Below are 12,950 nucleotides of genomic sequence, written 5' to 3'. Positions count from 1 at the left end.
GTCCAGCCAGAGAAGAAAGTTACATTTATTTTCTTTGAGAGATAGAAAAAGACCTAACCTGAAACCAGTAAATAAAATGACTCAAAAACATTGGAGTTTTTTTTTTTTTTTTTTTTTGGGGGACCTAAAACGATAGAATTGGAGCTATTAAAATAGCAATGCTAGATAATAGATGAGTCTAAATCTTTTTTTTTTTAGAGATAATTACAATATGCTATTAATCCCACAGATTGAATCCTTTTCCCCTAGACCCTCAAGCACTTTGTGCATGGAGAGATGACAATTCAGCTATAAGGCATCTGACAGATGAGTCTAAATCTAATTATTGAGCCATTGACAATAGAATTGACCTGTAAAACAACCATGTTTTGATATTTTTATGGAAAAAAAAAAGGAAGCCATTATTTGACCTTTTAGTGCCTTTAATGAGCAAAGGGTAATGACTAATGAGACACATGCAAATAAATTAAATTATATATAGTCCCTTCTATTTTTAAACTGAAAGTACAGTCCCTCTATAAAAACTTTATTCCAAGATGTACTATGCTAAATTTTTTTTTTTAATAATACAATGGGGGATTTAAATTCTAAATATTTTCATTAAAATATCAAAAAAATTTCTACTAATTGAGCTATAAAGCGCTTAAAAAGTATGCTAAAATTAATTTGTTTATTCAATTTATTTAACTTATATACAACTTTTAAAAAAATTATTTTTAAAATCTAGATATTTAATAAACCAACAAAAATAATTAAGCTCTCACAAACAATAAAGAAACAAAAGAACTAAACAAAATCACAGATAAATTTGGATAGCCATACAAGTGGACCAAACAAAGGAGAAACATCGATTATAACTCTCCACCAATAATGCAATCATAGCCGGCCCACCTAACCAAAGAACATACGATAGTCCCATCATCACAATTCACAAAACCAAAAATCTTGTAGGTAATATTGAGGAAGGTGCAAGGTGGTGGAGTAGAAAAGTTATCTATCTGTGTCACTGTCTTTTTTAATAATCCAACAACTCAAATATAAACATCACTTTTTGACGATACAATGTCTCTTATTAAAACCCAAAAACCTATTCTTTTTTCTTTGTACAACTACAGCCTATACCAATAAGAAAAAGAAACAAACCCCACAAGCAAAAACTAGAAGAAGAAGAGGAAAAACTTACAGGTTTTATTCATCTTCTTAATGGGTTCTCAGATCTCTACGCAAGTGGAGAAAAGAAAGGCAATCAAAACTGAGAAGAAATGCTTATGTGATCTCCAAGAAAGCTGTGGCCCTCAGTTTCCAGGGAGTGAATACAGGCCAAAAGATAGAAAGAACTGGATGTCTGAGCTCAACCCAGAAAAGCTTCGGTTGAATCAGATAGTATGGCCTGGAACCCATGATTCAGCAACAAACAAGATTGGCATTCCATGCATATCTCGACCTTTTGCACAATGTCAAAACTTGTCTATCTATCGTCAACTTGTGAGGGGTACAAGGGTTCTTGATATCAGGGTTCAAGAGGATCGTCGTGTGTGTCATGGAATCCTTAAAACCTATAGTATTGATGTTGTCATCAAGGATATCAAGAGGTTTTTGTCTGAGACACAGTCAGAGATTATAATCTTGGAGATTAGGACTGAGTTTGGTCATGAAGACCCTGTTGACTTTGATAAGTACTTAGGGGATCAGCTTGGAGAGTTTCTGATTCATCAGGATGATCATGCGTTTGGAAAAACAGTGGCAGAGTTATTGCCAAAGAGAGTTATTTGTGTATGGAAGCCAAGAAAATCAGCTCACCCTAAGCCTGGGAGTCCCTTATGGAGTGGTGGGTATTTGAAGGATAATTGGATTGACACAGATTTGCCATCAACAAAGTTTGAGAGTAATTTGAAGCATTTGAGCGAGCAGCCACCAGTTTCATCAAGGAAATTCTTTTACAGGGTGGAGAACACTGCCACACCACAGGCTGATAACCCAATTGTTTGTGTTAAGCCTGTGACTAGAAGGATTCACAAGTATTCAAGGTTGTTCATCACTCAGTGTTTCTCTAGGGGTTTTGGTGATAGGTTGCAGATCTACTCCACCGATTTCATTGACGAGGATTTTGTTGATGCTTGTGTTGGGGTTACTCATGCAAGGATTGAAGGGAAAGCCCAAATTTGATACATGTTTCATAATCTCCTTGCATACTATAATTTTCTGCATCCATGAAATTTGTTGGTTTATTATCAATGGTATTTGCTATGTTAATTTGTTTGTCTGAACATTTAATACTGTGTTTGTTTGTTTTTTTTGTGTAATATATGATGTATAATGGGCTTGGTTAATCAGTTGTATATTGGGGACGAGTTGCTTTTGGTATACATGATCTTCTGGATAAGCAAGATATTCTCCTTACTGGTTTTGGTTTTCCCTTTTCACTACAATGTTGTGTGTGTTCTTGCTTCAACAAAGTCCTCCTTCCCCTTAAGCTGCATGGAAAGTACATATTTTTTAACTTCTAATTATCTGAGCATATGTGCATCCATAATGAATATTATCTGTTAGTTATATACTATGCCATGAAATATTGAAAATAGACTGCTTCTATAACTGGATCAGTAAGCAAGTTGTAAATTGGAGGGTTTTGAAATGAAAAATATTGACAGCCTTCATGTTTGTATACACAACAAGTGTTCACTTTTGTTTGCCGTATCTAAAAAAGGTAGAAAGCCACCCCAATATTGGCAATATGTAGGCTACATTTTGCTGATTTTAGATCAAATTATTTAACTTATTTTGCCCCAAATTCCGATAAGTTGTTTACATGTTACTAGCCATGATAATTACCGTCCAACCCATTAATCCTTCCATAAAATTATTTTGTACACTGGGTATACATATATCTCAAACATAAAATTTATTTTTATGTTAGGGTGTAATACACTGAGTTTACAGAATAATCTCTTCTCAAGGAACTTAAAACTTATTATAACCATTAATCATATTTTCCTTCCTAACCTTGAAGGTCATTGCACTAGAACCTGTTGGCTTGATCCATCAAAAAGAATATCCCTTGATGAATGCGATTGTGCATAAAATTTTTATTGACAGAGACATTTTTATCAGTTATCTAAGAACTTTGATTACCACAAACAAGTTCAGCGTGACAAAGGTCTTGTTCTGGATAATGATAAACCAATTATATCTCAAAGCGTGAAATAGTGTTGGTAATGATAGCTTAATATGTGCATAAAATAACATGTAGGTACACTAACCATTTTGTTTAGATGCAGATTACCATTAGACGGGAAAGGAAAGGAGCATGAAAAAGGATAATTTATCAATTAAAGTTATAGCTCCAAAGTCCAAACATGGCAATGGAAAAGAAGACAAACAAGTAAAGGGAAAATGAAAGAATGTACAACAAAGAATAATTGCCGCTCAACAGCCTTCAGCTTGAGATCTATCAATTTTTTCAGCAACCTCTTCAAAGTTTCAAACTGGCAAAACTCTATGGTGGCCTCTTATCTACAAAATTTATATCTCAAAACTTCCTCTAATTTTTGAAATATTGATGAGAATGCTCCTGCAAAGAACATAAACCACAACTTAATAAAATTATTCCACAAATTAGCTTGGAAAGCAAATCAGATTAGTGCTGTAAGCTATGCAGATCAACGCTCAAGATTGGATAACAACAGGTAGCACATCATGTTGTCAATAATTTTAGAGAGCCCGCTACACTACTCTTTAAGTCACTTCAGTCTTCAATTCATGCAATCTCCCTTTTACTTGAAAGATGTAATAATTGGCAGGATTAAAAGTAAACATATTTAGGATGATGAAATTAATGGATAATTGATGGGTCATAAATATTCAAGGGATGATCTAAACTAATTACTATTTTTGATACATTGATGGTTGGGGGTAAGAGAATTTGAACACTAGATATCTCTGTTGGAAACACCAAAAGGTACCAGTTAAGTTAAAAGATTCTTGGAAGAACTAACTAATATTAGTACAAGACAATTCACAGACTACAGAGTGAAGTTGAATGAAGCAACGGTGGAGAAGTCTCATTCCATCTTGCAGAATAAAGTTACTTTATTTAACGAAAAAAAGAAAAAGAAAAAAAGACTTATGGCCAGGAGACATTAACAAATAAAAAGGAAAAAGTATAATAAGACACAGCTGTTGGTCTTTCAGGAGATGTGGTAGCATATCGTAAGGAAAAAAGGTTTTGAAGTTGCTGGTGTCCAAGAAAGACCAATAGGCAGTAACTGCCTTTTCTTTTGATAGGCATATAAAACTCACAGCCCATATGGGGATTGAACCAATTACCTCACTTTCTTACCCTTGTTTATGGGAGAAGGAGATGCTAATTGTTTCAAAGACTTTTGGCAAAAGACTGATAATTACCTATCAGATAGTGCTAAGAGCACAAGATTTGGGCATCAAAAGGTGAGGGCAAGGTGAAAAAGAGTGAAGGCTGTCAATGTGAGAAGGAAGCGAGAGAAGATGATTGAAGTATTGAACATAAGAAACAGTCCAAATAGAGCATGATCAACAGAAAAGATTTATATACACAAAGACATATTGGTAAAACAAGAATATTTTGTGTATAGCTAGGTTGAAACTCTATTCCCAGATTTTACTTTTATTTTAATTTGGAAGACTGTAAAAAAGGATTAGAATGCCACAATAAGAGCTTCTTTGAGATAAAAATAAAAAGGGTAAAATGCAAGAACACCCTCAGAACTTCGGGTCAAACTCTAACTAACCCAGGCCTGATCTTCAAATTTGAAATTAGAAGCCCAGGAACTTTTGAAAAATACTCAGATTGATCATTCAGGTGTTTGAATTTTCATCTCCCTAAGCTTCTTTTTTATTAAAAGTTTCATTTTAGAATATATTTTAATACAAAATCTGTTCAAATTTATATTTAATTAAAGATTTATACTTCATTTTTTTCCTCATTAAAAAAACACACACACACAACAACAACAACAACAACAACAAAATAAAAAACAAAAACAATTTGTGTACTTCTCAAAGTTCAGGGGCTTCTAAATTCTAATTTCAAATTAGAAGATAAGAGGGGTCAGATTGATTTTGAACCAAAGTTCAGGGGTTGTTTTAAGCTTTTTGCATTTTACCCAAATTAAAATTTTAAATTTAATACATATTAACGTTGGAAGGAAAAGAACCTGGGATTGGGTTATCTCTTTGCTGTAATGATCCTTTCACCAGAAGTGTCCCCGGGATTTGCTGAAAAACCTGTTATGGTGGGTAGTACAATTTCAATATAAGTTGCAAGTTCCAACTACCAAACCCAATAACCAAGCCAAGAAAGGAGGTAAGCATACCGAAATGCGAATACATAAATTATTTGAAGGATGGAGCAAACAACTTGAACCATTCAATGTCTCTTGCACATGTTGACAACTGCTAACTTCATCAAGAGGTTGTAACTCATTCTTCAGGATTGCATCACAATGATCATTTGATGCAGTGATCTATTAAAATGAAATTGTGCAGAATGTAAGCACACAGTGATATCACATGCAAATTATATCAGATGCAAAATAAGACCAACGGTGATAAAACTTACATCAACTGTAAATGAGGAGGTATTCAATTTACAGGCTGCCCCACTACTACGGAACAAGGATTCAACTGATTGCAATATATGAATGGCACTGAATTGGCGTTGAAGACCCTACGAAGTTGGAAACAACACAATACAAGATGTAACATCAGGGAGAAATGGGTAATACATGAATGAGCATCTAGATATAAACTAATGCATATTATAAAACCTCATATGCCAAGATAATAATGTACGAATATATAGTACATATAATACAAGTCTGCTAATGCATAACTTGGCTTAAAGGCTTAAAGCCTTGTTTCCTTTTTGACCCTATTGCTTGGATGAGCATAAATATAGAATTGGTACAGGCATCTTTCTTTTCCACTTACCCATGAAGTGACTAGATGAACCCTATCTTTATACTAATTGAGAAAGAAGATAAGCTGTTCTACATGTCTGAGGAGCCAATTAATGATACAGAAAATGTTTGGATTTTGGGACAACATTCTTAGGCATAAACATTAGTAGCAAACTTATATGGTGTTCAATGGAACTCCTAGGGCTAAGGGTCTTCCTCAAATTTTATTCAATGATGCAACAGGAGCTTCTCTCCCAGGTGCATTCAGTTCTTAAAAAATTATATGTACCAAATAGACAAAAAGGGGAGGGGGGATCTGATTTTGAAGGGGCCAGATCATCAAAAGCAGCAAAACCAAGGAATTCCTTCTAAATAAATTGGCCATGTGATCTGGAATTCACCCCTGCAGAAATTTTACTAAATCCAGCTAGATAAATTTCTTGACACTCGGAAAATCAGGACACTATTTAGACAAAATGAGATATAGATATCCAGACCTCAAGCATGAAAGACATGACATTCTTCTCAGCCACGTGAAGTGATACTATCTTCCTCACAGGGGGGACAAAAGACCAAGCGAGCCCCCATCTACATGTTTGGCCTTGAACAAATTCTGTAGTCTTTACTATGGTGACTCCAACCTCCCAAAGCTTTGCAGTTAGGGATTTCAGGTTCGATTTTCTCCCAACCATTGAAGTGTACCACCTACAAGAGAAAACTGAATTTTCAAAAGAGAGTCTACATTGACATGGTGCTAATTAATACAAACAGTTTAATCAGACAAAGATAATACCGAAAAGACTGTTTCAAAACAGCACTATCTTCAATAATACGAGTAATAAAAGCTTTTTCTCCACCTGGACAAATCATCTCCTCTGGAGTCCCACCACAGGAAGTTTTTGGATTCAGTCCCGCTTCCTCCATGGTTTCAAAAAATGGAGGATTACACATGCAAAAGTCAAACCTCTCACCATCCCTGACCACATCAAGAAGTATAGGTGGCCCATTATAGCTCTTGTTTGCATCAGAATGCAGATCAAATGAAGCTGAGGGCAGACGATCCACCTCTTCCCTAACTGCACATGCACTCAACACTATTTTGCTCTCACAAGAGACTGACTCACCATCATGTGACTTTTCCATCGAAAGACCATCTTCACAGCTTTCAACCTTTCTTATTTCAATAAGTTGTGAAATATGTGGATTATTTTTAACATTTTTCTCAGCCCACTCTAGTGCAATTTCAGTGACATCTGCAACCAGGATACAGCAAAATCAAACTACTACTAGATTCCGTATGGGACATAAAACAAATTGTCACTACCAAAATTGATTAACAATAACTACAAAATTGAAGAGCTACCTGACCCAACAAAACTCCACCCGAGAAGAGATGCACCAAGAAGTGGGTAAATGCAGTTGGCTCCAGTTCCTATATCAAAACCCCTCACATTACCTCCACTGGTGTTAGTTTTTGGAATGATGTCTGATGCAAGAAGATCTTCAATCCAATGGATATAATTGGATCTGTTGGGCACCGTGGGGCAAAGCTGCCCATCAGGAATCCACCTAGCAAATTGAATTCAGATAAATTAATCACACGAAAATTTCTACCCAACATTGAATAGACTTCACAAATAAATATTTCATTAATGAAGGGCTCACTCACTGAGATATCAAAAAACAAGGAGACTGAAATTTATCCAAAAAAAGAGGCATCATGGAATTTCCTGAAAACAATGAATTCCACATTTGATATTTCCAAGAAAATTTCACCACTTAATGCAATTGCATAGCACAGAACAATTGCCTTTCAATGTTAGTTAGCACTTAGCAGCCTACAGGTACTTCAAAACTAAGTTTAGAAGTTTTACTAATTGGGCAAAATGAGTTGAACTTTATTTTTATGGTCACCTACATAACATGTTATCATAAAGACAAAGACTTTACATTTTGGTTACTTACAAAACATGGTCCTTAATGAAAAATTCTGATTTAGACCCCAATGACTTAAGTAGGAGATTAATAGATTAACTATGACTAAATTTCTGATTAGGTTCAAAGTTAACAACTTATTAGATAGCACAACCACAGTAAATATCACCAAAATCTAAAAGCAATAATAAGCACAGACAGATTTGGTGATGAAGTGGAAAATCTTTGATGAACTCCTCAAAGGAAAAACCATTTTAGGGGTACCTAATCCTATAGGAAATTCACTATTGAAGAAATGGTTACAACAGTAAAGACTTACAAGACCTTTGTAACTAGACTCTCCAAGCAATCTCAGCTAACAACCTATTCACCTTCTACCGTAGTGGCCCTAGAACTCTGGAATCCTTCTACAGAACTTCCTACTCAAACAAACATATCCAAAGTCTCTTCAGAAGGCAACAACAGTGAACTCATTGTCAAGGAGCAAACTCCATGATTTCAAGGAAAATTAATTTTGGCTCAAGGTAGTAAAATCATGGGAAAGGATTATCTGTTTTGGTTCAATGAAAGAAGGCTCTCTTGGAATTCTTTGATTCTATAGGTATAGCAGCCATTCTTCCGTCTTGAAAGTCATGAATCAAGAAATATATATAAAGGTAGATTAAAGTTTTGGCTTCCATCAGACTTCTTGTAGAGTTAAGATTCCTTATACCAGAGTCTCACTCAATTGTTGAGAATTCCATATTTGAGCAATGGTAGTGAAAATAGAGAGAACTTAGAGAAAAATCAACATAGAGATTAAAGTGGTTCAACAGTGTTCTTACATCCATGGAAGCAAGTGGCTGAGACTTTCACTTTATGAAAAATTGAGGTTTACAACGAATTTATATTGCCCCCAAGAAACCATAACATAGTACATGAATTCCCTAATATACCCTTACCACCTCTAAACAAAAAACCAATGTTACTTCTTCATTCAGAATATGACTCACTATCTCTAAAATGCAAGGGTCAAGGAAGAGTCTTAGGAAGCTAAGTCAAGCTATCAAAATATGAATCCCTTCCATTAGAAGGAGTGAACCCAACCACTTCACACTGAAGTTCATACTCATCTACAAACCATCCTTCTCATTTATTTGTCCTTCTTGAGGATTGTGACTGACATTAAAGATCGCTTGAGTGAGTCTTGATTTCACTCAACCAAACCTTCCATTCTCCAATGTCTTCAAGCAATTCCTTACATAGACTCTTGCCTAACTTTATAATATTAAATACAACCCTTTTGACACATGACTTGTCGCTTGCAATTTGCCAACACTTAACATTCTCAGCAAACACACAGGTAGACAGATTCAGGGTGCATTTGATAATCCCACTTAAATTAATAAGCTCCAGAGTTTCACACGTAGCATATGAAGTAACAAAAACATAACAAAATGCAAACTATTTTGAATAGAGGCTCTTTGTTGCTTATGGAGGTTTCCTAGCTCTGTGTTTGATTCTTGTTAGTAGTATAGTTGCTGTGTTCCTTTGTCATGACTGATAGGCAGCTTGATGTGGAAAAAATGTTGCAAATAGTTTGGGCAATGATAAGTTTTCTCATTTAAAATTATAAAAAAAAGCACTTTAAGCCCTATTGAACTTCCACAATTACGTTTGTTTCAAAGTCACAAAGAGAGAATAAGTGAAATGCAGAAACAGGGTAACCTCTTAAAAAAGAAAAAAAAAATTTCTATGCCTTATAAAAACACAACCAAAGAAAAAATACACAGAAACACAAACACAGTTCTCTCAAAGAAAAAGACAAACTTTCCAATAAATTTGAGCACCCTAAAAACATGTGTTTCTGGGTTTGTCTTTAACAAAGATTTTTACTCACATATGGAAATTTATAAGTAAAAAGTAACGGATGATTCCATTGCCCAAGTTCCATTCATTGATGGTGTCAAGCCTAGTTAGCCCCATTAATCAAAACTGGATTGACAGTAAGTTACTGGATAGAGTCCATTGAAGCCATCAAGAGAATCTCAATTCCTATTAGTCCTACTCAGGACAAGTTGAAGTGGATAAAAGATCCTAGAGGCTGCTTCTCTGTAAAGTCTGCATACAGAGGGAATCAAGATCAGGCTACTAATGCAGCTAACCCTGTGAATTGGCAACCCCTCTGGAAGCTCATAATCCAAGAAAGGGTGAAGATGCTGTCATGGAGAATTGGTTTTGAGTTGCTATATACTAAAGATAACCTGGAACAACAATTGGGGATCACTAACTCTACATGTGTGCTATGCAATGAAGCCAAGGAAACCCCTGTTCATTTATTCTTCCACTGCACTGTGGCCAAAGACATTTGGTTTGGCTGCAACTGAGGTCTAAAATCTGATATGCTAAACTTGAACACTTGTGCTGATATTGTAAAGGTAATCCTAGATACTCCTAGGCAGTCTACTGGAGCAAGCCACAATGATGCAGCTAACCCTGTGCATTCTACGTACACACAAAATGGCCCTCACATTGGAATCTTTATGGAACCTGAGAAATCAGGTGATGCATAATAGATCATCATTGTGGACAGTGATGCAAAACCGTGCATGAATGCAGGGTCTGAAAGCAGCAGCTGGAACATTACAACTAGTCTGTCTAATGTTCTTGAGTTTAGGAAGTTTTTTTTTTTTTTTAAGTTGCTCCTTCAAATGGTTTGAGTTTAGGAAGTTTTTTTTTTTTTTTAGTTGCTCCTTCAAATGGGTTAACAGAGATGTAAATGGTGTCACTCATGCAATGCCTCAAAACCTGTTTGGGATGCTGGGTGTTTGTTCATTGTTTTGTTAATCAAATTTCTGGGTTATTAACAAAAAGTGTGTGTGTGTGTGTGTGTATATGTATATATTATTTCCAATTCTTACATAAAAAAACATCCAGAAACATAACTCAATTCTCTCAAACAAAAACACAAACTTTCGATGAAATTTGAGCACCCAAAAGCATATAAATAAAAAAATAAATAATTAAAAAAAAAAATCCAATTCTAACATAAAAACACGACCAAAGCAAAAACACCCAGAAACATAAACCCAACTCTCTCAAAGAAAAACACAAACTTTCAACGAAATATGAGCAACCAAATGCATATAAAGTAGAAAGGAGCAAGTGAAATAGTACCAATTGAGTGCATGGTCATGGAGGAGGAGGACACGTGTGAGCTCACGTGTGGCGTTGAAGTCGGTCCAATCGATTCTGGGTCGACCACCGTCGTGGGAGTAGAAGACGAAGGGCTCGAAGGAAGGGTACAGAGAAGCCAAGAGAGCAAAGTCGGGTCGGGTTTCGGAGTACTTGTTTCTTGGATGGATCGTGGGTCGCTCCGACTCAGGCCTCCTCCTCTTCTTCTTACTCGGCATGTTTGCTAGCTTAGGTGCTGTATTGGATTCGGAGATTCGAACCTTTTCTTCCGGGTTTTAAACTCTGAACATAAACAACGGCTCTAACGTTTGTGTAAGGATTTCAACTTACATTAATCGACACTAAAATGTTGGGCCCAAACCCAATTCATTTTTTTAATAGACCCAAACCCAATTATTCATCAATAATGAATGACATCATTTAATAACATTCATTGGGCCCAAACCCAATTCATCAATGCTTTACCACGATTTTATTGCATTGCTATATATCTAGTTCGAACTTTGTTGTATTTAGAGCAACTGCATTAGTGGTGCAAAAGTTTGCAAAATACAAAAAGTACTTACTTTTACACATTTTAACCAAAAAACCACTCACATCAATGATTGCATCAATTTGTATAAATGCAAAAATGCTACAGCTATTGTAGCTTGGCATTTCATATTTTACTATTTTTTCTCTATCCACCTTACTCCCTCTTTTTCTCTCTAGTCTGACTCTCACCTCACACTCTTTTCCTCCACTTTTCTCCGCTACTCTCTTGAGTCTTGCCACAATCGTGCCACCGCCGATCACCTCACTTGCCATTGCTATCTTTTTTCTTTGTTTGATGGTTTTGGGATTTTGATCAGTGGGTTTTGATCAATGGTTTTGATGACAATGGGTTTTGATGGTTTTGATCGGTGGTTTTGGTGATTTTGATTAGTGGGTTTTGATTAGTGGTTTTGGGATTTTGATGGGTGGGTTGATGATTGAGGCTGACTTGATGATGGTGGTTGGGTGGATTGATGATCACCACTGCTCTCTTTTTTCTTTGTTTGATCATTGATGGTGGCTGGATATTGAGTCAAGAATGAATATATTATTGAATAAATGTATAGAATAGACAAACCGATGTGAGTGTTTTGTAAAAGTGAGTACGTAAAATAGAAAAAACATATTTCTTTTGCAAAATAGACAAAAATGTTACATCTACTGATGCGATGCAGATGCTCTTAACTTAAGGAAAAGGGGCTTAATTCACAACTTCTCATGTATAAAATGCTTGGGAGTCAAAAGAGTAAAGGATTCAAATTACGAGTTTAGCGGTATATTGTAACTATATCAAAAAAGAAAAAAAGAAGGACTAATATTATGTTCTTATTAATGATTGAAGCCCAAAACTCAAAACATATTTGGAGTCAAACTTTGTCATTACCTTAATACATAGATTGGAGCTGTTGTTGGGCCGGGGTAAATGTAAAATCATAGGCTTTGTCCCAAGTCCCAACTCACAAGCGGCTCATATAACATGGGTCTATCTCTTTTGTTTTGTTTTGTTTTGTTTTTTTTTTTTTTTTTTTTTTTAATTTTATTTTTGATTTGAGACACAATGATAAGTGTTACCATTATTGATTTAATATAAGTATGCTGAGCTGTTGATGGACAATATTTGTATGGCCCATAAGAAAATTTCGAGTGAAGTTTATAAACTAATCTTAATGATTAGTTCTTTCACTTCACTGGTGTAAAAAGAACTCCAAATTATGAAATTGCTGATTTTTTTTTTAAATGAATAATACAGATTAGATATAACAAACACTAGAAGACAATTTATATCATAAAGTTGGTCATTTCACCGCCGATTGAGAATAATAAGAGTTGACAGAATTCTATTAAAAGAAAAAAAAGAGAGAGATATATATA

At 35.2% G+C, this 12,950-nt stretch overlaps 2 protein-coding genes across 2 annotated transcripts; one reads left to right on the top strand and one right to left on the bottom strand.

The window, feature by feature from the left end:
* The first annotated feature begins 1,038 nt into the window (after nucleotides 1-1,038).
* Nucleotides 1,039-2,400, top strand: LOC136064458 (uncharacterized). Its single transcript, XM_065766219.1, has one exon. The coding sequence runs from the start codon at nucleotides 1,204-1,206 to the stop codon at nucleotides 2,164-2,166; it is 963 nt and encodes a 320-aa protein (XP_065622291.1). The 5' UTR covers nucleotides 1,039-1,203; the 3' UTR covers nucleotides 2,167-2,400.
* A 903-nt stretch (nucleotides 2,401-3,303) lies between these two features.
* On the bottom strand, nucleotides 3,304-11,372 carry LOC136064457 (uncharacterized). Its single transcript, XM_065766218.1, has 8 exons — nucleotides 11,028-11,372; nucleotides 7,300-7,505; nucleotides 6,730-7,189; nucleotides 6,434-6,641; nucleotides 5,597-5,704; nucleotides 5,352-5,501; nucleotides 5,193-5,262; nucleotides 3,304-3,571 (listed from the first exon to the last, which is right to left on the bottom strand). The coding sequence occupies exons 1-8, from the start codon at nucleotides 11,261-11,263 to the stop codon at nucleotides 3,510-3,512; spliced, it is 1,500 nt and encodes a 499-aa protein (XP_065622290.1). The 5' UTR covers nucleotides 11,264-11,372; the 3' UTR covers nucleotides 3,304-3,509.
* Between the last annotated feature and the right edge of the window lie 1,578 nt (nucleotides 11,373-12,950).

This window comes from Quercus suber, unplaced genomic scaffold (genome assembly GCF_002906115.3).
Source record: "Quercus suber isolate HL8 unplaced genomic scaffold, Cork oak 2.0 scaffold_691, whole genome shotgun sequence".
NCBI classification, from domain to species: domain Eukaryota; kingdom Viridiplantae; phylum Streptophyta; class Magnoliopsida; order Fagales; family Fagaceae; genus Quercus; species Quercus suber.
Note: the sequence above shows the minus strand (reverse complement) of the source record. Positions and strands in the feature narration are given on the sequence as shown.

What these genes read in the sequence shown, in the direction of transcription:
- LOC136064457 (XM_065766218.1), bottom strand. Translation starts at nt 11,263, where the DNA reads ATGCCGAGTAAGAAGAAGAGGAGGAGGCCTGAGTCGGAGCGACCCACG. An exon ending in CATGACCATGCACTCAATTG is followed by an intron (nt 7,506 to 11,027) that starts GTACTATTTCAC and finishes TCAATTTGCTAG; the next exon opens with GTGGATTCCTGATGGGCAGC. An exon ending in CCTCCTCATTTACAGTTGAT is followed by an intron (nt 5,502 to 5,596) that starts GTAAGTTTTATC and finishes TCATTTTAATAG; the next exon opens with ATCACTGCATCAAATGATCA.
- LOC136064458 (XM_065766219.1), top strand. Translation starts at nt 1,204, where the DNA reads ATGGGTTCTCAGATCTCTACGCAAGTGGAGAAAAGAAAGGCAATCAAA.